We start from the raw sequence: 22240 nt of genomic DNA, 5'->3' as shown, positions 1-22240 counted from the left end.
ATCACTCTGTTTCATACATGAAAGAAAGAAAAGCACATAATTCCCTCTGCAGTCTTACCAGACGTTGTTGCAGGCTGCTGAGGTCCTGCTCCACCTCTTGCAGCAGCAGTTTCAGTTTGCTTCCCGTCACGTGGAGTTTCTCCTGGGCCTCTTCGCTCTCCTCGGCCTCCTCCTCGGGCTGGAGCTGAGACCACAGAGCCTGGAGGGAGGCCTGCTGAGTCTGCCTGCCCTGCAGCTCCTCCTGCAGACTCTGCAAAACACAAACATTTAGAGTCGGTACATCCCAGCAGGAGAGTGAATACTCGACAATGCGGGATTCATTCTGCTTACTGTGAGTGTGTCGCTGTGTTGTTGGAGGGCTCTGACAGGTGTGTCTGGGTGATGGATGTCTACTGCAAAGCGTCTGCTCTCTGCGTGGGCCAGCCACAGCAGCAGGGAGTGCAGGGTTTCATGGAACTCCTGTATGGAGGGTAGAGATTAGTTCTTACGGTACTGATGCCAAACAGAACTGGCAGAATTTTGACTCTGCTTTACTACCACTTTACACCAAAATTAGCATGTTTAAGCGCAACTAAATAGACGTTTGACTTTTTGACATTGCCAGGAGACGAGTTTGCCCTTTTTTCCCCCCTTGTGTGTCACGTTCGTCATCACGAATCCACCAGGATAACGGGGAACAGTCTCAATTAGACACACTGTTACATCTCGCTTCTTATCTCTGTTGAGGGTTGCACATGGCCAGTACCAATCAGGCAGCTGACAAGCACAGAAGCCACTAACAAAAACAATCCACCCTCTGTTGTACTTCATTAGAAAACACACAGAACGACAGTGATGGCATGGTAAGAGTAAAAGAGTTTCAACTTGAAAATATCATTCTCTGATTCAAAACACCACAAGACTTGAGGCTGCATTTTTTAATAGTCTCCTATGACTACTTGGCACTATGACTCACCTGGCAGCGCAGCAGCGTCTTCCTCAGACTGGCGTCCCACTGCTGGAGGCCTGTACACGCTCGGCTCCAGTCTCGGTTCATAGCCGCCAGTCTGTCCTGTATTTCTGGAGCTTCCTTAGCTCGCAGGTTCACAGACAGCATGATGGACTTGTAGCGAGTAAACATCTTCTGCATCTCCTGCAAGAGAAGATCCATGAATACAAACACAAACACTGAATACTTTTCATCAGATCTGTTGTATTTTAACGTTACCTTTAGTTCTTTGGCTTTGGCTGCCATGTCCTCAATACTAGCTGATGGGTCAGACTGCTGGAGGTTCTCGAGCGCCGGCATCACGTTTTCTAACCAGGAAGTGATGTCGTCGAGGTCCGACGTGAGCTCCTGAGGGCTGGCGTGCAGGTCGCTCCTGGACTGAGCCTGGAGCAGCTCCCAGCGTTCAATCACAGCTGAAAGAGCCACATTTGATGGTGGATTTAGTTTGTATTTTATGTCACAAGAGCTGTTAGATGCACACTGATGATAAGTTTGAGTCATGTGTCCTGTGGATGCAGATATAAGGGCTGGTGTGCACATAGCATTTTTTTCTGAGCGCCAGCATCTCTGTTGAATTGTTCCCAATGAGGAGCGAGCGTGTGTGGCAGCAGGCGGCCGCCCAGAGAAAAGGTGCGTCTTTTTTGCGAGCGCTCCGCCTTTTTTGTTTGGCCACTCCGAAGCTTCATCTTAGCGCTCCTGCGCTTTTCTGCCTGAAAAAAATGCTATGTGGACACGGGCCCTATCCCAGCTCAACCTGCAGAAATAAACAGCAGGCAGTCTAGGAAACTCAAAAGAAAACATCTTTAGTGTTTCTGTTGCCTTGCTTTCTGTGTTGTGGTTAAAAACATGTTTACCGACTGGCCTCAGGTGCTCGTTTTTGTCTTTTTATCCACATGATCTGCAGCCTGAGCAAATGCTTACAGATTAATATCACTACTTCATGGCATCATTTGTAAAAAATATTAATTACCAACTTCAGACATCCACTGGATTTGATTCTTTTAGCCAGATTAAGATCTGCACTTTTCTGTCATCTTCAAATTGGAGTTATGCTTTCCATCACCGTGAACATAAAGCCATGAGGGTTTCTCACCAGACTGTTTGTCCGACGCAGTGAGTCCCGTCAGGCCGAGCTCCTCCGGCTGCTCCTCATCATCCAGGATCAGCGAGACTCTTTTAATGTCCTCGATGCTGCCGCTGCACTGAGACATGAGACGCAACTGGAGGTACAACAGACACACTGTTAGTAGCTGCACACAGGTCTGTATGAAACAGCAGCTCTGATTTTGTTTCTGTTTAGACATCACTGGTATTAACTTTTTAATTATTTTAAACGTACATAGCGTTCCTGTTTCAGAGGGGTGCTGGTGAGGGTGGGTGGAGCCTCGGGGTGGCCCTCTGAGTCCAGCTGGAGAGACTGTGTTTCTGCGTCTGCCTGTGATCGCCATCTTGGAGACTCATGTACGGCCAAAGACCTGCTGGAAGCTGAAACACAAAACCACAGGTATATTAATAATAATTTGGGTTTACTGTATCAATAACCATGCTCTCCTCTTAGAAACCTCTGGTTGTGAAGGTTCACTGGAGGGACTTTTTTCAGTTTTGCCAATTTCTGCTTTATTATATCTGTCTAATGAAATTATGACTCACCAACTGATGCCATGTGGTACAAATTTACTATTATAAATACAATTATATCCTCAAGGAAAACAAGGACATTGAGACGATAACAAGCTGTAAAATTTTACGATACTGAATACCAGCCAAAACTGGGCAAAAATAAAGCAGAGTAAAGAAACCTCCCAAGCGCAAACAGCCTCGCCCCAGGAAATTGTAGAGTTTGTGATCTGTGTGGTAATTAACACCAATTTTCATTTGCAGCTGGAAAGAAAGATTACTGCACCAACACCCAGACAGAGGCAGCTGTAAACTTCTAAACCAGTTCACAACATTATTAAACAATGAAGGCAGCAACTTTTAATGATGCTATGTTACGATTCCTCAGTTAAAATCACAAAAAGTTTGGTTTTTGTTGTCCCTACCTTTAACATAGCGGAACAGATTGGACAGGAGAAAAAACAGGAGGTTCGGTGGAGAAAGACACGGGTAACAAAAACATGCACAATTCTGTACATGTGGAAAAATAAATCAAAATGATCTACAGTGTATCCAATTACGTTTAATTTAAGTTGAATTAGTGACAAGTTTTTATCAAAAATTAGACCAGTATTTTAAGTAAAGTGCCCTTTACAGAGTGCAGCTTTTGCACACCTTAAGATCGACATGTGCGTAGGAGAAGACCGAAGGCCGACAAAATCAGGAAAAAGGCTCCCGCACACTGTCCACTTCACTTGCAGTTAAGTTTATTGACAACAACGTTTCGGTACTTAGACCTTCATCAGGTCATCGAGGTATAAGTACTGAAACGTTGTTGTCAATAAACTTAATTGCATGTGAAGTGGACAGTGTGTGGGAGTCTTTTTCCTAAGTAAAGTGCCATTTAAAAAAAACCCATCTAACAACATGAAATTGAAAAAATTGGACCCGTTCTTGGAGATATTTGTCCTTTATGACATCCTACCCATGAGCCAGTTGTGTGCTTTTCCAACATTCAGACCACAGTGTGTGGGAAAACGAAGAAAAAGCAGAAAGTGTTTGCTTTGGCCTTAGTAGATTTTCCACATCACACATACAGGAAGAGTCAGAGCAGCAGCAGCAAGTGATGCATGAGCCATTGGAGACTGAGCTGTGAGTGAATTTATTAGGGTAAAGATGTTCTTCTGCCTACCCAGTGAGGAGGCTCGTAGGGCCTCCGGGGCTTCGACAAATTCCTCCTGGAACTCAGACAACTCCACCTCTGTGAGGAGAGACGGGTCAGACCAGAGGTGTATGGATGGCTATGACTGTGTGTGTGAAATGGATGTTATGTGTTGTCCTTTTTCTAAGCTTCTACATACTGTTTGCTAAATCTCATTAAATTACATGTTTATCACTTTCATTTTGGTGTGAATCCCAGCACAACTGCAGAAAACCTTTTCCAGAAAGCCAAGAACATTTTAAGGGACTTCGCTTTTATGACCTTGTGACGTTTAAAACCTTTATTTCAATAAAAAACACAAAAATTACTGAAGAATGAATCTAGGCGATGATGTGAATCTACCTGACAGTGCACTGAAGTAGGTCCTCTCCTCCTCATCTTCCTCCTCTTCCTCTTCATCATCCTCATGTGATGATGACCCTCCCACGTCCACAGTGTGGTCCCACTCCAGCGGCAGGGAGTCCGGTGTCTCCCGGCCTGATTGCTCCAGCGGCGTGGTCAGCAGGTGGGTGGGTGTGGCCGGAAGGCTTCCTTGGCTCCGCCCCAGCCATGGTCTGCATATCAGCTCCAAGCTGGACTCCAAGGAAAAGGTGGTGCCAGAAAGCTCCGGCTCTTCTTTGATCATCTAGGAAGAAATAACAAGTAATCAGCAAGACGAAGTCCTGTTCTCCTCGATCCAAAATACTGATGCAAGGACTTTTAACAAACGGGTCACATCAATACCATTCTTGAATCTTTGCACTGGCCCTTAAAGAGATTTTGCTGATAATTTTTTAGGCTTTTCATGTCAAGACTCCTATTAGTGACACAGCTTCAGCACCACCATGGAAACTGATCAATCACGTTTCTGTATTGTCACAGCTTTACGACTCGGGGAAAACAAATTGGAAGAGGGACATATTCCAATCTAACCCATGTTTTTCTAAACCTAATCAAGTATGTTTGTTGGCTAAATACTAACCAAACGGCAACAACTGAAGCAAAAACAGAAAAGACGTAAAATAAACAGTTAACTTAATGTAAACATGATAAATGAACAGTAGAATAAAAAAAAACCCGGTCTTGACAATGGCTTACTCAAGATGCAGACTTTGTCATATTTCTGTAATTAGAAATGATGGTTTTGAAGCAACATTATTATGATGTTGCGGGAACAACACCAACACAAGACGCATTGTTATCACATCACAACAAGATGACTGTTCAGTTGCAATGATGGTTGTGGCTGGAACAACATCAGTTATGAACACGAACATGGCAATGTCATAAAAAACGAAATCAGGATCCCTGTTAAGGGCTGACAAATTCACGTAGCAAAGTCATTTGTGAAATGTGACTTTGCTACATTTACCACCGGATGTGCATGTAAGCACTGCTCACTTTAACAATTGTGGCTCCACGCTAGCAAAATCTTTAAAAACTCACTTTTATTGGTGAGCATCATTTCACCATCTTTACAAGAAGATCTCAAGCCTAGTGAGAACTGCGGGCAAGATTATGGGAATAATACCCCGCCTTAATCCACAGGACCTTTTTGAGCAGGCGACTATCAGACAGGCAAATGCCATTATATCAGACAGTGCTCACGTGTTGAACTGTGAATATGCTCTTCTGAATTCTGGGAAGAGATATAGGCTTCCCTTGTGCAGGCACAATTGATACAAACATTCCTTTGTTCCTGTGTCAACCAAGCTTCTGAACAGCCAGAAATGAATGTGATGGTTCTGTATATGTATATGAACATATGTGTATATGGAAATGAATGTACATTCATGACTCCAGCTAGTGTATGGATGTATGCGAGTGAATGGATCAATGAATGAATGCTGTGATAGAGTGCTGGGATGTGTGACTGAACCTATATTTATGACGGAATGAATGTTTTGGTAGGTTGACATGGTGTTATGGTGAGGGTGATGTGAGGTGATGTGATGCGAATGCTTATGTGAATGCTTGTGTGGATGTATATTTATGGCAGTATATGTGTAGGATCGTCTAGTGTTAGTCTGTGTCTATTCCACCACTGTCTTTTAACCTGATGTACGTTTGTACTGCATGTTGTTTTTATTGTATGTTATTTTTGTGCTGCAACTTCTTCCCTATCTCCGAGACAAATTTCTCCCTGGTGGAGACCAATAAAGTAACCTTAGCCTTAACAACCTGTTTTTTTGTTTTAAGTTTTTATTCTACTTTTTTTCCTTGGATATTGACGTTGAAATGTCCTCACTGTGGGACACTGAAAACCACTCATCCTCATCTAGAAGGGCTAATTTTGGATTACAGCGCAAACTAAAGTTATTATGAAGTTAACATCAGAAATTGAATTCAGTTTAGGCTTAAACGTCTGCATGTCAGTAGATTGGCAAAGATAGGATCCAACCGATAACTTGTATAAATGTAATAAAGTCTGTGAAATTTGTCGTAAATGTTTAAATCAAGTTATAAAAGGAAGAATGGTTGTAGTGTATGCGTGTGCTCCGGCTCACCGGAGGCTGGCTGAGGCGCTGGTGGAAGCGGACCAGTCTGCTGAAGACCTCCTGGCAGTACGAGTGCAGCTCCTCCAGCTCGTCCTCGATCAGAGCTGCGTCCTGCGGTGAGCTCTTCTGGATCAGACCCTCTCCAAACACTATCAGTCCATCAATGCGCTCTGTGTTCAGGGTGATCTCCTTCTGGAAACTCTGCGGGAACAAAAGACTCAGTCAGGAAAACGTATGAATGTTGACTACCAAAAGGACAGTGTCCATGGTGAATGAACCATATCAGAAACCGTCCTAAAAATTAGCCACTGTTAAGGCTCTGGCTGCAGTTTTCAACCATGTTAACACGCAGTTTCTCTAAAAGCTGAAAAATTTGAGCACAAAGTGAACTTTTAGTCATGATAAAAAAAGACACAGAGGCTTAAAAGGAGGCACTTTGTTCAGAAAATTAAACTGAGGAGAGCAGTTTGCTCCCTGTGCTGTCGCCATACAACAGTCAGCTGTGTCTGTGTGTGTGTGTGAGTGTCTGTGCATTCAGTGTGTCCTCACATTGAGCTGCTGTATCTTGTGATGGACGTCGCTCTCTGAAAAGTGTTCGACGTTGGTGAGCTGCAGGTCCAGCTCGGTCAGCCACACCAGCATGCTCTCCCTGGTGCCCTCAAAGTCCTCCCTCTGGGTGGTGAAATACTGACGGAGAGATGGAGGAAAGAGATGACAAGTAAATATCTCTACATATATTTATTAGATAGCAGGCAAGATGTATTCTAAAAAGCAGTGCTGTGTGCCGCTCTCTGTCCTGTCCTGTACCTTGAGTCTGCGGAGGATGGCGGCCACTCTGCGGTGCAGGGTGTCCCAGCGCCGGTTGCCTTCGTGGACCATGGCTTTGAGCTGGCTGGCTCGGTCAGTGCGGTTCTCCCTGGCAAGGCGGCGGGTACTGGTTGTTGACAAGTTCCAGCTGGGTCAGCCGCTCGTGGACCTGCCTTTGGAAACCCTAAAAAGAGCAAAAAAAACATAAGAGATGATTATGTCTCTAAATATTGTAGCTAGTCTTTGTGGACAGATGGCGCGTTTATTCCACAACATCCTTCTCATAACATCAAATACAACTGTGATAAAATAATCAGCAGATTACTTCAAATTGAAAATAATTGTTTTGGCCGTAATGTCAAATAAACTCAGCTTGGTTTACACTGATGTATCTTAAATTTTTTGCTGTTAACAGAAAATTGGAATAGGGTACAGCCTATAACCAAACAAGCAAACAGAACGCAGCGCCATCAAGGCAGTTCAGTCTGCAGACCTCCTATTCACACAACTGACCTCGAACTTCTTGAGCTCCTCCTTGGCGACGGTATAAAGGACGTCTGCAGAGTTCGGGTTGGCAGCGGTGCGCTCGGCCATCTTGAGCCAATCTTCAAACCGCGAGTAGTCATCGAGGAACTTGCACCAGAGTCTCCACGTCTCCTCGATCCTACAAGGAAACATCATGCTGGAGTTACAGTCTGCTGTGGAGGCTGTTCTATGGCTTTTCTGATCAATATACGGGGCTTTTTCTTCCAGATGTAAACCTTGCCTGGAACTTAATTATTGAGTTTTTAAAATGTAAAGTAAAAATAAGTTCCTAATCAAAATGTTCTATTTCCATTTAAATGATTGATTTGACTAGAAATTAACTAAATGGAACATGATTGACTGCAGAGGGATACAGTTTATTGGATGTAAATGAAGTATTGTTTATATACTGTATACTGTAGCCTATTGCAAACTTCAGAATATGTTTATGGGTGTTATACCAGTTCCAATAGTATTAGACAAAGAACCCAACAATGTTAAGTTGTCCAATTGAGTAACACCTTCAAAACTGGGATGCATGACTGATTTTGGTACGCATTGATCTGACTGATTTATTTGTACAGTACGTGTGTGTTTTTAGTTCCTACCTGAGCCTCCTGTCCAGAGCCATGGCACAGATGGTCCTCCAGCGCTGGTCCAGGCTGTGGCTGGTCTCCTGCAGGGAATCGCTCTCCGCCTCAGTGCCACCAGCAGCATCTTCGTCCCGCAGCAAAACATCGCACAGACTGAGCACTGACGCTACGCCCTCCGTGTGCTGCTCGATGTCCCTCTGCAGCTCCTGGACGCACACGAACACAGACATCGCATCAGTCCATGCCAGTGAAACCATGTGTTAAAACATCAGCCCACTGATGCACAGGACAGCGGCTCCCACCACCACTCCCAAAATTAAACAAAGGACAGATATGAATTATTAATCATAAAGAGACAAAGAGTGAGAGGGAGTGATGGTGAACCAGAAAAACTAAATTATGAAATTAAAACAACACAATACGGTGAAGACAAAGACACAACACAACTAGAACAATGTCACAAAATAGAAAAGAAGAGGGAAGAACAAGGAAACAAAAAACGAAGACAAAAACAAGGAAGACATTGGTTGTGTGTGTTTTGGGCTACCTGCTGCTCAGCCAGCCTCCTCTGGATCTCCTGGTGGTGACAGACGCTGTAGGTTATGGGTCTGGACAGCTCGGCCTCCATGCGACAAAGCCACGAGCGGAGGTTACTCATGTTCTTATCCAGCTGCTGCACCGTCACCAGAGTCTCCTTCAGCTTCTTCACCCTACACACACACACACACACACACACACACACACACACACACACACACACACACACACACACACACACACACACACACACACACACACACACACACACACACACACACACACACAGTTTAATAACTTGTAGGATCCATATTTCATATTTAGCAATCCATATTTAAATAAGCAATTGTGACTGTGTGCAACATATGTATTTTTCTTTTTGTTACACGGATTAATATCTAACCAAGTGGTTCTCAACCCTTTTCGGTTTGTGACCATTTAAGATGAAATAATGTCTACTTTCAATTCACTTTCAACAGTTGTGGGTTGTGTTCAAGTAGTCATTTTGGACATAACTTTTCATATGTTCTCATGTTTCATACGTATGTTTCTTGGCTCACTGTTGTTTGAGACCACCATTTGCTTCCCGTTTCAACCAACAAATGTGAATTTGGGAAATTGAAAGAGAAAAACAAAAAAAAAACAAAAAAATCCTGTAACAAAGCATTTCTTCTTGTACATCCTCTCTTACAAATACATATGTTTGAACAAAATAAATGAATCACAAAGAAAGACAAGAATTGCAGAAAGAATGATCAAAAGTAAGAAAAAGTTAGAAAGACAAAAAATAAAACAGCAAAAACAAAATAGGAAGAAAAACAAAAAAGGAAAAAGACAAAGGAAGACAGCAAGAGAAAGAAAGAGGGAAAGAGAGTGAAAGATGAAGAAAAATGTATGAAGACAGAAAAAAAGACAAAAAAGAGGGAAAAGAAGGAAACAGACAGAAAAAAGGAAGACTGAAGAACAGAAAGAAAGTCAAAGGGAACTCAAAGAGAACAGAATAAACAGCTTAGCTATTCACTAACCTACAACATTCTCAGGTATCTTATACTAAAACTTCCAGTCACCATGGCAACTGACCCCCCTCGTGAGTGAACACACACACACACACACACACACACACACACACACACACACACACACACACACACACACACACACACACACACACACACACACACACACACACACACACACACACACACACACACACACACACACGCAGCGCGCCACACGCCACACTGACTGGAGTCATAGCAACGCTTGGGACAATACGAGCTCTCTTCTGCGGCTGAATTAAAAGCCTGAAGTGTGCCCCGTTTAGGAGTTTGAGTTAATTTCCCCATTTGATCCTTCCTCTCCTGCCGAGGTCCAGCAGGGCCTGTCGGGGGCCGAGAGGGAGACACTCTCCACCAAAATAATAAGCACTAAAAACAGCTGTGAGTGTAAGTGGCAGGCTGAAGAATGCATGAAAGGGTCCCAACAGATGCCGGACATTGGGAAGACTTTGGATAAGTAGAGTGTGTGAATGTGTGAGAGCCCTTTAAGATCTTTTCCGATCCGGTTTGAGCTGTTGTTATTTTGAATGGTTCTTTCTTCTTCAAGTGGTTAGTTTAGATTTAGGAGCAGAATTGCAATGAAGTTTAAGTTCATGTACCATCTTTGAAAAAATTATGTTTTCTTATCTTTTTTAAGCTTTAAAGTTTTCGCTTCTTTTGTTGAATGAACAAGAGCATGAATCTACAGCCACGCTAATGGATCTGAGGCTGTACTTAAAGTTGCTGTAAATGTTATTTTCTTATTAAAATGAGCTCTATATTCCAACAGTAATCACAATGTTTGGTTAGTAACCCTCGTCTCTCCCCCTCCTGCTCACGCAGTAAAAGTTAGCAGGAAAGTTAGGTAAAATGACGACAACGCTTACAGCAGCTTTAAGCAGAGTGGTGATTTGCGCAAAATGCAAACGCTGGTATGCTAACATACCTACAGTGAAACTTAGCATGCTGATGCTTTGCAGGTAATATTTACCAGATTCACAATCTTAGTTTGCTAATGAGCTGATGATGTGCAGCTGAGGTTAGGGAATGGGAACTTGATTACTTACTGCAGGAATTTGGTCATAAACCACAGTATGTGACAAACCAGCCTTGTTGGAGATGTGATGCTACTATCACTGCTAAAAAGGTTTTGTAGAGTGACACATTTATTTCTTCTAATAAGGTATCAGAAAAAGTAATGATTTGCTCTTTCTACTGAAATAATAGTTTTTCTTGTTCTTGTTTCTTGCCTAAAGGGACTGCAACTTGCATTTTGTTGTATAACCCTGTGTTGTAAAATGACAAATACACTTTGAACATTGAAACTCTGGTATCACATTGCCACTATCCATAAAACAATATTAAGTCCTAAAGAGAAGTAGATGTATTGACCAAAAGTATTATCAAATACTATGTTGGTAATTGGAATCAAATACAAATCATTCATCTTGATCAGATATTTAAATATTCAGATTCAAGATCAATTTGTCATTATACAACACAATTTCTTTTTTACATTTTTTTTTTTTTTTTACATATAGGGTTTTTACACAGCAGTTTGTGTTACGAAAACATTAAAAAAATCATGCACCGAGGGAATTTAAAGAACAAAACAAAACAAAATAATGAATTGAAAGATGTGTTATTGCTAGTATTTGTTCCAAACCTCAGGTGCTAGATTAACACCAGTAAGAAAATCTAACTGATTCCAAAACCTTGTCAAAGTTCAGGAGTAATGTACAGTGTATAGTCAGTGGACGTTTGTGTGTGTAGTTTATGTGGCCTCATGTTTATGTCCGTGTAATGAAGACATAATAGAGTGAGTGTAAATTCTGTCCAGAAAATGCTCTTCCCCCTCTGCAGAAACAACCATCCTAGTCAACTAAATTGTCTCTCTCTCTCTTTCACTGCCTCTCTACCTCTGACAGCCTAACAAAGACCAGCAGCTTCATGCGGAGGCCCAACAAAGACACAAAACCCGGGCAGGGGTCCCTGATGAGGAAAAGGACAAGAGTAGAATGGGTGGAGAAAACGGAGCAGAAAAGGGCCGGAGGATAAGTGAGGATGTATGGTCGGAGGATGAATTTAACAAAGTACAGCTGACCACAGGAGGCCTCAAAGTTACTCAGAGACTATAAACTCCAACTGACATTTACTCCTGTTGCTGTACTGATGCAGCTCTTTACTGTACATGTACTTTTAATTCCATTATTTTACTTTTATGTGCTTTGACTAGTAACCGGGCTGGCTACATCCATTATAGAATACACTTTTTATGTTAAGCCTACTCATTTATTGCATTGTGTCAAACTATTAATTATCCTAGCCGATAAACTAAAAGAATAGTTTTTCTTTTTTTAGTTTTCATCATTTCAACATGTACTGAACCTATTATCTATAGCCCAGAGTGACCACATCTTGCCTGCCCGGGATCAAGCCCCCTGAATCTTTGAGGGGACCTCACTTTGAGAATTAATGCATGCCGACAGACCCAGCCCCTCCCCACATTAACCCACCCGCCCTCCCACATGTTTTCCCACTCTGACACACTAGAACAGGGCTGGGGGAGTCAGTGTGGACAAGGGGACATATGGTACTGTCTGAGACTTAAGCACAGCTTTTTTTTCATGGTGGTGGTATCGGGTGGGGTCGGCGGAGTGTGCAGGTCTAGGAGTCTGTATCTCCTGCTCTTCTACAGGACTCTCCATCTGTCTGAGGAGGAGGGGGTGTCGGGGGCAGTAACAGTTTAATATCACAGGGGCTTAACCTACAGTCTGTACATTAGAGGACATATTCCTGACAGCTGCAGAGCACGACTAGCACAACAGCAGGTGGATGGATTCACATTAGAGCCATTGTTTAATTACAGGCTCCCAGTTCAAACCCATTCAGTCCTTAATGATGCTCTTTAAATGTAGAGTGGCTTTGCTGTGAAAGGTGCTCGCTGAGAAGGCTAATAAGAGGATGACATTTAGTGTGTTACGCGACAAAACTGAAAAACCATTAACACACGCCTACACACAGCTTGATTTTTAATCTAACAACCCTTTTCCTTTTGGAAAGTGGAAAGTCCAAATCTGTTCTGTCCTTTCGGGTCTTCTTCAAAGGGCTTACTTTATACAAATACATAGTAAATTGAACCTAAACAGCTGTGGCTGCTCTCTCACCTGGCTTCGATGTGGTGGAAGAGGTTGTGCCAGCGCTGGTTGACCTCCAGCAGTGAGCCGTGGACCTGGGCATGCTTGGCTTCATCACTGGCTAACAGCAGCTGCTCACCTAGCTGCTTCAGGTGGCTCTTATTCTCACTGAACAAGTTGATTTCCTCCATACAGTCCTATGGAAACATGACATGATACCATGATGCTTTATTATATAAATAATAAAGCAATAATAATAATGACTTTGTATCTCTCAAAGTCAAAATTATGTGATAAAAGAAATCCATTATCTCATGATTTCAACTTTCTATCTCATAATTATGACTTTCTACCACATAATAATCATCAGAATATTTTGTATTTACAGAATATATATAATGTTGAGAGGTAAACATCTCCATCTTGATATAATCGTTTTTGTTAAAGATTTAAGTGAGGGTTCAGTTCAGTTTGAAATAAAGCGGGATGCTTCAAAGTTTCAGTGTCCCATTCATTCCACATGCGAAACACCTGTGTCCATGCCCCGGAGCAGTCGGCTATCACCATCCAAATAGTTTAAAAGGGTTGATCACATTCCCTCTAATTTTCTCATCTAATAGCTCAAAACAACAATCCAGCAACGTTCAAACCAATTATTATCTCTTTGACTAAATGAGCATGCTTCATGATGTAACAGGAAGCTACAAAAGGCTTTCAGTCACTGAAAGGACAACTGTTGTGTTCGAAACAAAAGGACATGCAGGCATTTCATTCCAGGCCACCATCTGTTATAAACAACATACTGTACTGCATGTTGCTCATGTATGGATTTTAACATAAACAAGTGGTGTCCATGGCCTTAATCATGGATTTTGGGCATTAGAGAATGTGCTATTTTCAGGGAATATAGAGCAAGAAGAACCTACATTAATGTTTCATAATGTACATACGGGAGCAAAACAAGCTCTAATTAAGTTAGATTTTAGGTTAGGAAACTCCAATTTCACCCAAATAATTAAAAATAATAATAAATAAAAAATAGCCTGTCCATGTCCTGGTGTAGTATTGTGTGGACAGTTGTATAAGGAAGATATTAATATTCCTCATAGTTTGTACCTTCTTTAGTTTCTCCACCATTTCCTCGATGCTCAGATCTCCGCTGTGGCACACCTTGTTCTCCATCTGAGTCAGCCAATCACAGAACTCTTTGTTCTTGTCGTTGAAGATGGTCCAGGCGTTGAGGCGGTCTGCGATTTCTTGCCTGCGCACGGACACCTGGAAGAGTCAAAGTGATAAAAGTGGCATTTAGTAGCTTTGCACACTATTGCACGCTTTATGATGTCAAAGAAAGTATCAGTGGGCCGGTAATCACCAATTTATGATTTCACATTGTGCAGACAGGTGAAAACTGCCTGGTGCAATTTCAAGACTGTATTGTGCTTGTAGGACACCTGTGGTTCAGGCTAAGCTGCAGTTAGAATGACTGACAGCATTTCGGTATTACAGAAGCATTTATTTGATATTTGCAGCAACATTTGATGCCACTATCATTGTTAGTTAAGGGTAACGAGATTAGAGCTGCAATGATTAGTTGCAACTATTTTGATAAATGTTAATCATTTCAACATTTTCTGGTTCTTGCTGCTTAAATTTAAGGATTTGCTGCTTTTCTTTGTCACTCATGATAGTAAATTTTTGACCGTTGGTTGGAAAGATGCAATTTGAAGATGTGACTCTGGGCTTTGGGGAAACTGTAATGAGCATTTTTTCAAAATGTTTTGACATTTTATAGATTAAACAAACAATCGATTAATCGTGAAAATAATCTGCAGATTAATCCATAATTCAAATAACCGTTAGTTCAAGCCATAAACCAGATGACCGTTTTTGACGAACCAGTGACTTTGGAGCCTTATCCACACAAAGCTCTAAACATGATTTATGGCTTTTAAACAAACCATTAGACCGACAACATTTACACCAGTAAAACAAATGTGTCTCAGTTACAAGATTAGCTACTTCCTTTGCCAAATTTAAAATAGACTTTCTGGGAACAACTACACAGAAACAGATCTTAACTGTGCTGGGCCTGTCACTTGGATTTTGACAAATGTCAATCCAGTCTGAAACAGGGTTATTGGTTATGTTACTTCCTGGTATGTTCCAGGAAAAATCTGACCTAATTCTCCTACACAACAGTGCATTTTGTAGATCTGAGCTTAGTTCATAGGGAAACATAACCTGATAAAAACTGAAGAGAAGTCTTTCAAAATCTGTAATGTGAAAGAGTACTGTTCAATACAACAGATTACATAAAAATGAACTGAATATTAAGTGTTTTATTACACTGAAGCATTTAATCTGTATCAGAGTCAGTCATCAACTGAATTGAGAGAAATCCCTAAAGGGACTCTGGTTGGTTAATAAAATTAACAAGGTCCATTTTCCTAATGACAGCTTAATGCCATGAAAACCCCCCATTACATCGCTGAGGAGGGGGCCGATGATCTTTTTGAGGTTAAAGGGCTTAGCGAGCCCTCGGGGCATGTTTGAACCAGCTATATTTTACCGCTCCGTGGCATTTATTTGATTTAAATGAGCCGTGCTTTGGTTTTAACGAACTAACAACCGCTGGGCCTTTTTGGACTCTGGAGAATTTAGGGTGCATTGTGATCTGCCGTCACCCCGTGAGGACTTTGTGCTTCCCCTGGAACAATAGAGCCTGTCCCTTGAATCCCTTCAGCCCAGCCAGGCCATCTGCTCATCGGGCCCATTCCAGTGGCTTCCCCCACCTACAACCTGTTAACTATGCAGAGGAAACTGTTGTGGCTCAGATCCATGCCCCCCGGCCATGTCAGGAATTAATAGGGATGAAAAATCTTGTGTGATTTAACAGCTTAAAATTGTCTGTGCTTTCTCAAATAACCTCACTTTATATTTTTGTCCATCAGTTTCACTATTTAGCAAAAATTATCATAAAAAATGAAATTTTGTGATGGCTGAAGTATATTCTTTTCAGGTAATGTTCCATTTTTGGACAAACATGGGAAGAATTATGCAGCTAAGATAAGCAGATAGCATGTTTGTACATATAATAAAAGAGGCTCCAACACACAGAACACCAAATATCAACGGAAAACTTCATGATTGGTCAAACTGCTGGCTGCTGTTGCTGCATCTGCTGCATCCCAGTAGCTCCTGCCAAGAAAGGAGCAGGTGGAAGCAGCCGGCCTGACTGGGGACCCAATTAGCACGACTGCAAATTATCCTGTAACCCCTAATAACTGACAAAAATGTCCCAAGCATGTCATAACCGTTGGTTTCTTAGGAACAAGAGTGTGTTTGTGTTTAAGCCAAAAGACTTAACTGTAGGAATTTGAGCCTGTGTGTCCATACAGTAGAGCTGCTTTCACCAACAATGCAGTTACAGAATTAATGGCCTGTTCTGTCGAGAGTTTCATGTGATTGTTCAGATAGCCCAGTGAGTCTGAGTCAGGTGCTAATTACAACCTGAAAAGCTGTCAAGTGACTATTTAAAAACATGTTGATAAACTGCAGAATGCTACACTTTTCTTTATATTTTTCTTTATGTTTGTGACGAATAAAAGCAGGAAAAAAGACTTGGATAAATCCAGACGTGTCCAACCCAAACAAAAAGTTTCAGTTTTAGCACTTTTGCAGAAGAAATGTTAAGAAAACAAAATTTAATCTGTGGGAGAGGAAAGTATTAACAAGGAGACATGATGCTGTAATTTTCCCTCCATGAACCTGCACATGGTGGCTCTTTTCTCAAACAAATGAGTGTGTGTTTGTATGTGTGTGTGTGTGTGTGTGTGTGCCTGTGTGTGTGTCCAGCCCCAGTGGTGCAGAGGCTTTGTGCTGCTGCTGCTGGTCAAAGCCAAGACACCGCTGGTAGCAACTTTTCCCTCCTTCTCTCCGTCTCTCCCCCTTAATCCGTCCTATCCACCTGCACCATCTACAACCTCTCACTTCCTCTGGGTCACTTTATGGCCCCTATTCTTTCTCTCCCTCTGCATTTCTTTTCTATCAGATCTCACCTTCATGCACAGCTCTTCCCATTGACCGTGGAGTTGCTCCAGCTGCTGCTCCAGCAGAGCCGAGTCGCCGGCCGCGACATACTGGGACAGGTCCGTCTTCATGGTGGCCAGGTCTCTCAATCCACTGGCCAAACGCTGCAGAGAGAGCTCCGTCTCCTGCATAACACACACATACACAGACACTTTAACACCAGCTCAGAGAGCCATGTACAAGCCGTGTGCTCACGCTGCTGTCCCTCTTTCTCGCTCCGACTGTCCAGATTAAAGGGCTGTGGACGGGACAGGGGGAGGGTAGAAGGGGCAGAAAAGGGGGAGGGGAGTGAAAGCATGGGGGTATTAAATAAGGGAAAGGGGGGGAACTCAGAGGCACTCTGGTGGGATGGGGGGTAGCTACTGATGGAGTTGAGGGGTGGGGGAACTTTGGTCAGTTTTTAGTACAGCTGACCATCCAACAGATTCATGCTGATGATCTATTAGGACTTGTTTTTCAACTTTATGCTTTAATGTTATATATAATGTACAATTAAAACGATTTTCAGTGAGATCACTCTACTCTTCCATTTGTACAACATTTATAATAAAGAAAACTGTTTTGAAGTACTGTGCTTGTTTCAATAGTAAGTGAGGTTGGTAGACATAAATAAAAATAAAATCATGATTTATTACATAAAGATTAGATTTCTCACATTATTTTGGATAATGCAAGCGCTCAAAGTGTTCTGGTGCTCACCAGTAAACATCTACATAATACTCTTTGGGGCACTACAAGTACATGAGGCTGACCTTCCCGTTCTCACCTGACTGCTTTTCTCTGTCGGGGCATGAAGTGTTTTTTGTGTGACAAACTAAAATCAGAGAGAAGAGAAAGTATCCAGGGACGCGCTCACGCCGGCATAGTCGGACTGGCCATGGAGAGCACCAGGAGAAATTGTGTTTGACAGCCGCTGTATAAACCACTTGAGCATCCTCCTCTACACCCCCACCCCCCACGCCAACACATGAATAGGGGGAGTACAGGTGCTTATTTTTTTCCATTCCAAGCACAGCATAATGCTTTCTATGTACCAGAGACTAATGGACCACTTCTACGTCAGTGTTCTGTTATTAAAGGCCTACTTGACAAGAGCCTATAAAATGTCTTGTATTTTATATATGGTAGTAGAAAGGGCTGTCATTTATTCTATTCTAGCAGTTAGGAATAGGAACACAGTCAAGTTACATATATATACACACAGACTACATGTATTGTAATTACCTGAATGTGTTTCTCCTCCTCAGAGCCCTGCAGTCTTTCAGGCAGCGGCTGTTTTAGCTTAGTTTCCAGCTCATCCAGTTCAGACAAGATGCTGGCGATCCCACTCTGACACTGAGACCACTTCTAAACAGGAGAACACAGAGGAAGGAAAGTCACTTTAACAAATATCTGACAGATGATTAACTACGGAGACCTCGGCTGCAGAAAGATGAAATAGGGACAACACAAATCAGTGCAGAAGTAACCTGTTTGGCGGTTTTGCCTTGGCAGTAAAGTGATGAGAAACAAAGAGGTGTGCTTCCTTTAAATGACTTCATTTTCAAAATATTCCCACCAATGTAAGTCTTTACAATGCTTTGTGAAACTAAATCATTCATGTCAGATGTTGAAAGGACCGAGACTGTGTAAATCCAACAAAAGGTAGGGTCATAGCCTCAATAAATGGAGAAAAACTACAGCAACAACATCTTTCTGACCATAATATAATGACCAAGTTGGCCTCTTGCTGTCAGTTGTACTTTGTTCATTAATGCTTCTCTCTGTGTGATCTTTGACATGTTGCTCGGAGGGATTTCCCTCTCCTGTTTATCTTAAAGGGGTTAACACAACTTTCCCTGACCTTACTGGACCTGGGTAACAAAACATCCGAATGCTCCAAGTAACACAAACCATGAAGCTGCGCAGCTCTTCTGTCATTCATACAACAGTTGATCAGTCAGAGCTTTGACGTATTACACAATCAGTGCTTGTCAAACATTTCTGCCTGACAGCCAGTAATATTGCTCCTACATACCTAATGTATGTTTATTTTACTATTATTACAGTATTTTATTAGATCACAGGTATGTGCCTATGTTACTGTACAATATATGAGCACTGCAGTATAGCAGTGATGGAATTAAAGGGACAGACAGTGATAACCAGCCGTCTCTGGATTTGAGCTTCTCTTTGATCCCTGGCTGAAGGTCAGTGCCAGGGCAACACACCAGCTCCTCTGTACGTGTGTGTGCGTGCATGTGCGTGTGCGTGTGTGTGTGTGTGTGTGTGTGTGTGTGTGTTGGAGTAGGATCAGGTCCTGGATATGGGTCATGAAAAGCTGACACCTCCTGCTCCATGTTAATACTGTAACACATGTTCTTTTGGATTTTATCAGTCCAAAGCTGTACAGAAAGGGAAAATCTGGCATGTTTGATGTAGATGTCCAATCAGTGCTGTTGGCAAATGTAGTCAACTAAAGCAATAAAGTCCTCAGTGGCTGCTATATTGACTGAGAAAGCTGAATGCCAGCAATTCCTACATGTACCAGGATGCATTGTGAGCAAAAATGTATCCTTGTCCACTACATCATGCCGTTTTCACTGTTAGATTAGATTGGATAGATTTTACTTATCCCACAACGGGGAAATTCACTTGTTATAACAGCTCTAGATGCACAAGTACAGAAAAAAGAGTCAGACAAATGCGCATAAAGTTAAATAGAAAATAAATAGAAAAAAATAAGATATTTACAAAAAACAAGTGAGTGGAAAGTGATTGTTCAGGTAGTGTTTGAGTTAAACAGTCTGATGGCTGTGGGGATGAATGATCTGTGGTAGCGCTCCTTCTAACACAGTGGAGCTGCTCAAGGCTTCAACAGTCTGGTGCAGGGGGTGAGAGGTGTTGTCCATGATTGACGTCAGCTTGGCTAACATCCTCCTCTCACCCACCACCTCTATGGAATCCAGCAGACAGTCCAGGACTGCTGGAAATGTAGCTGGTTTACAAGCAAGACAACCAGTTTTGTTTATGAATGGGCAGCACACCCTGTGTTTACACTAAGGGTTAAAAATAACACCAATAACATGACTAGTGTCAGAAGATCAGTTTTCTCGGTCAATATCGGAATTTATTGCTTCAAGTGATGACAGTTACCATCAACACTGATTGGACATCCACATAAAAAGTGGCAAATATTCCCTTTAAGGTCAGCTAACTGTTTTTTTAAATCACATCTACAATAGACGTGGTTAGCACAGTAGTTTTTGAATAGGTGTATATTATGATTTTCTGCTTCAATTGCTATCAATAAGAAGTAAAGGTTGATTGCACAATGTAATGGATATAAACTTATGAGACCAGCAGCATTTACACTGGTTCCTTAGAAACCTCACTATACAATTTTGTCTGCCACGGTGACACGGTCACCTGGGAAAAACAAAGGTTAACTGGGGATCCATTTCTATTATAGACTAAATGCTTGAATAAACTCACGTCCAGTTGACTTTGCAACAGCGGCATCAACAATAATACTACTTGGAAATGCTAGGAGGGAAAAGTTGTTCCCACTTTAAGTTAACAAAAAAGAGAAATTTGGACAAGTTGGGAAATCTGTAAGCTCCCTTGGCTGTAGTTAACAATATCCTGTTGTTCTTTGATTGAGTTTAATTTATAGAAAGATATCTACTGTATATCAGCATGACAGCCATGTTTATGTTCGCCTTTTAATTTGAAAAGCTTAATACTTTAAGTCTTTTGGGATCATATTTAGACGTCTGATTGTGTAGTTTTATTCTAAAACACAACAAAATCAATTGTAAGTTTTAACATAAAAATGATAATAATAACTAAAACAGTGTTGGTGTTACCTGAACAGTTGTGGTGACCAGGTCTCGTCTCCTTTCCAGCAGTGAGCTGGTTCGTTCCCAGGCCTCCCGTACAGCCTGGAGCTCTGACTGCAGTTGGCTCTGACACTCTGACTCTGTCATAGTTTCACATAAATGTCCACCAGCCTCCAGTGTCTGTGTGTACACAGCGGAGTGGAGACCCAGAGCGTCTTCAACACACTTTGAAAGATGTGGGGAGAGACAGTGCCTGTCGTTTAGTCATTTTAATTACACACAACTTTACTTTTCCACCACAATTTGCCCGTTGATAAAAGAAGCTGACACACAGAAGTAGGAGCACAGTACACTTCTTACCTGGTAATCATCCCTGCAGCTCCATTGCTGATGCAGTGCACACAGAGCAGGTCCAGCAGGAGGCAGTAAGGGGTCAACGTCCCTCAACAGCTTCCACAAAAGTTTCAAGCCACGATGGTAGACCCTCCACTGACCCAGTTGTTCTTTGATCAAGGACCTTCGCTGGCCAACCAGAGCCACAGAGCTCAACCAGCTCTGCCTCACACAGGCCGCTTGTGTCATGAGCTCAGATCTGCAAGGAACAAAAGATTTTTTATATTTGGAGACAAACAAAACTGCTATGACATAAATTCAATATAGAAATGGGGGATGAGTGGGAAAGAAATATGCGATCTCAAGGGGAATATTTGTGACATGGGTTGAGTTATTTTATGAGGAAAGTCTATGATGCTAAATTTCGTAACATGGTAGAACAAGAAAAAATACAAATGAGTCTGTCATACTTCATTCATGGCCAATTGCTAAATCAACACAAAATCAGCAGGTTTTTAAGACGGTCTTAAAGTCCAAAGTAGAAATCTCAGCAGGGGTAAGAGAACAAAATTTCAGTTGGCTCCTTAAAAATATTTAATTTCTCTCCAAGCTTTCCAAAGATGATTTAGGGAAAGAGACATCTACTGTGACTGTTCCAGGGAAGGAAACACCTGCACACACGGATCCTCTGTTGTGTGTCAGCAAACACCCAATGTGTACAAGTCTGACTGGCCAAGAATTAAATGCAACCAAAAAACCTCAGATCTAATTACTTTATCAGATGACAGGGTCTGTGACGAACACAAGACTGCACCAGCACGCTCTGATGACTCAGATTAATAACACAGTTTCCCTGTGGCATGGCACCCACACAGAGAGCAAGATTTTTTAAATACTGATGCCAATATGAAACTTGCTCGTTTCGGTCCACATACCAAAACTGATGAGTAAAACATTCATCAATCCACAAATGGTAGAATCACACAATTAAAAAGGTCCTAGAGCTGAGATTACTTTTAGCTTTTGGGACTTTTGGGATTAAGAAATGTCATCTTATCTGAGGATTTATCTTCACTCC

General features: G+C 42.0%; 1 protein-coding gene across 1 annotated transcript in view; it reads right to left on the bottom strand.

Moving 5' to 3' along the window:
- syne2a (spectrin repeat containing, nuclear envelope 2a) overlaps nucleotides 1–22240 on the bottom strand; it is a 67007-nt gene that overhangs the window by 1734 nt on the left and 43033 nt on the right. The window contains 21 exon segments of the mRNA XM_073492612.1: nucleotides 59–250; nucleotides 331–459; nucleotides 956–1132; nucleotides 1208–1401; nucleotides 2082–2208; nucleotides 2328–2473; nucleotides 3777–3845; nucleotides 4149–4431; nucleotides 6293–6484; nucleotides 6833–6970; nucleotides 7091–7213; nucleotides 7215–7274; nucleotides 7604–7754; nucleotides 8224–8414; nucleotides 8756–8918; nucleotides 12950–13116; nucleotides 14036–14194; nucleotides 16978–17133; nucleotides 18233–18355; nucleotides 20857–21054; nucleotides 21190–21421. Coding sequence (XP_073348713.1) covers nucleotides 59–250; nucleotides 331–459; nucleotides 956–1132; nucleotides 1208–1401; nucleotides 2082–2208; nucleotides 2328–2473; nucleotides 3777–3845; nucleotides 4149–4431; nucleotides 6293–6484; nucleotides 6833–6970; nucleotides 7091–7213; nucleotides 7215–7274; nucleotides 7604–7754; nucleotides 8224–8414; nucleotides 8756–8918; nucleotides 12950–13116; nucleotides 14036–14194; nucleotides 16978–17133; nucleotides 18233–18355; nucleotides 20857–21054; nucleotides 21190–21421 — 3370 coding nt within the window.

The sequence above is a fragment of the Pagrus major genome, chromosome 22 (genome assembly GCF_040436345.1).
Source record: "Pagrus major chromosome 22, Pma_NU_1.0".
NCBI classification, from domain to species: Eukaryota; Metazoa; Chordata; class Actinopteri; order Spariformes; family Sparidae; genus Pagrus; species Pagrus major.
The sequence above is the reverse complement of the archived record's forward strand: the minus strand, read 5'-3'. Positions and strand labels throughout refer to the sequence as shown.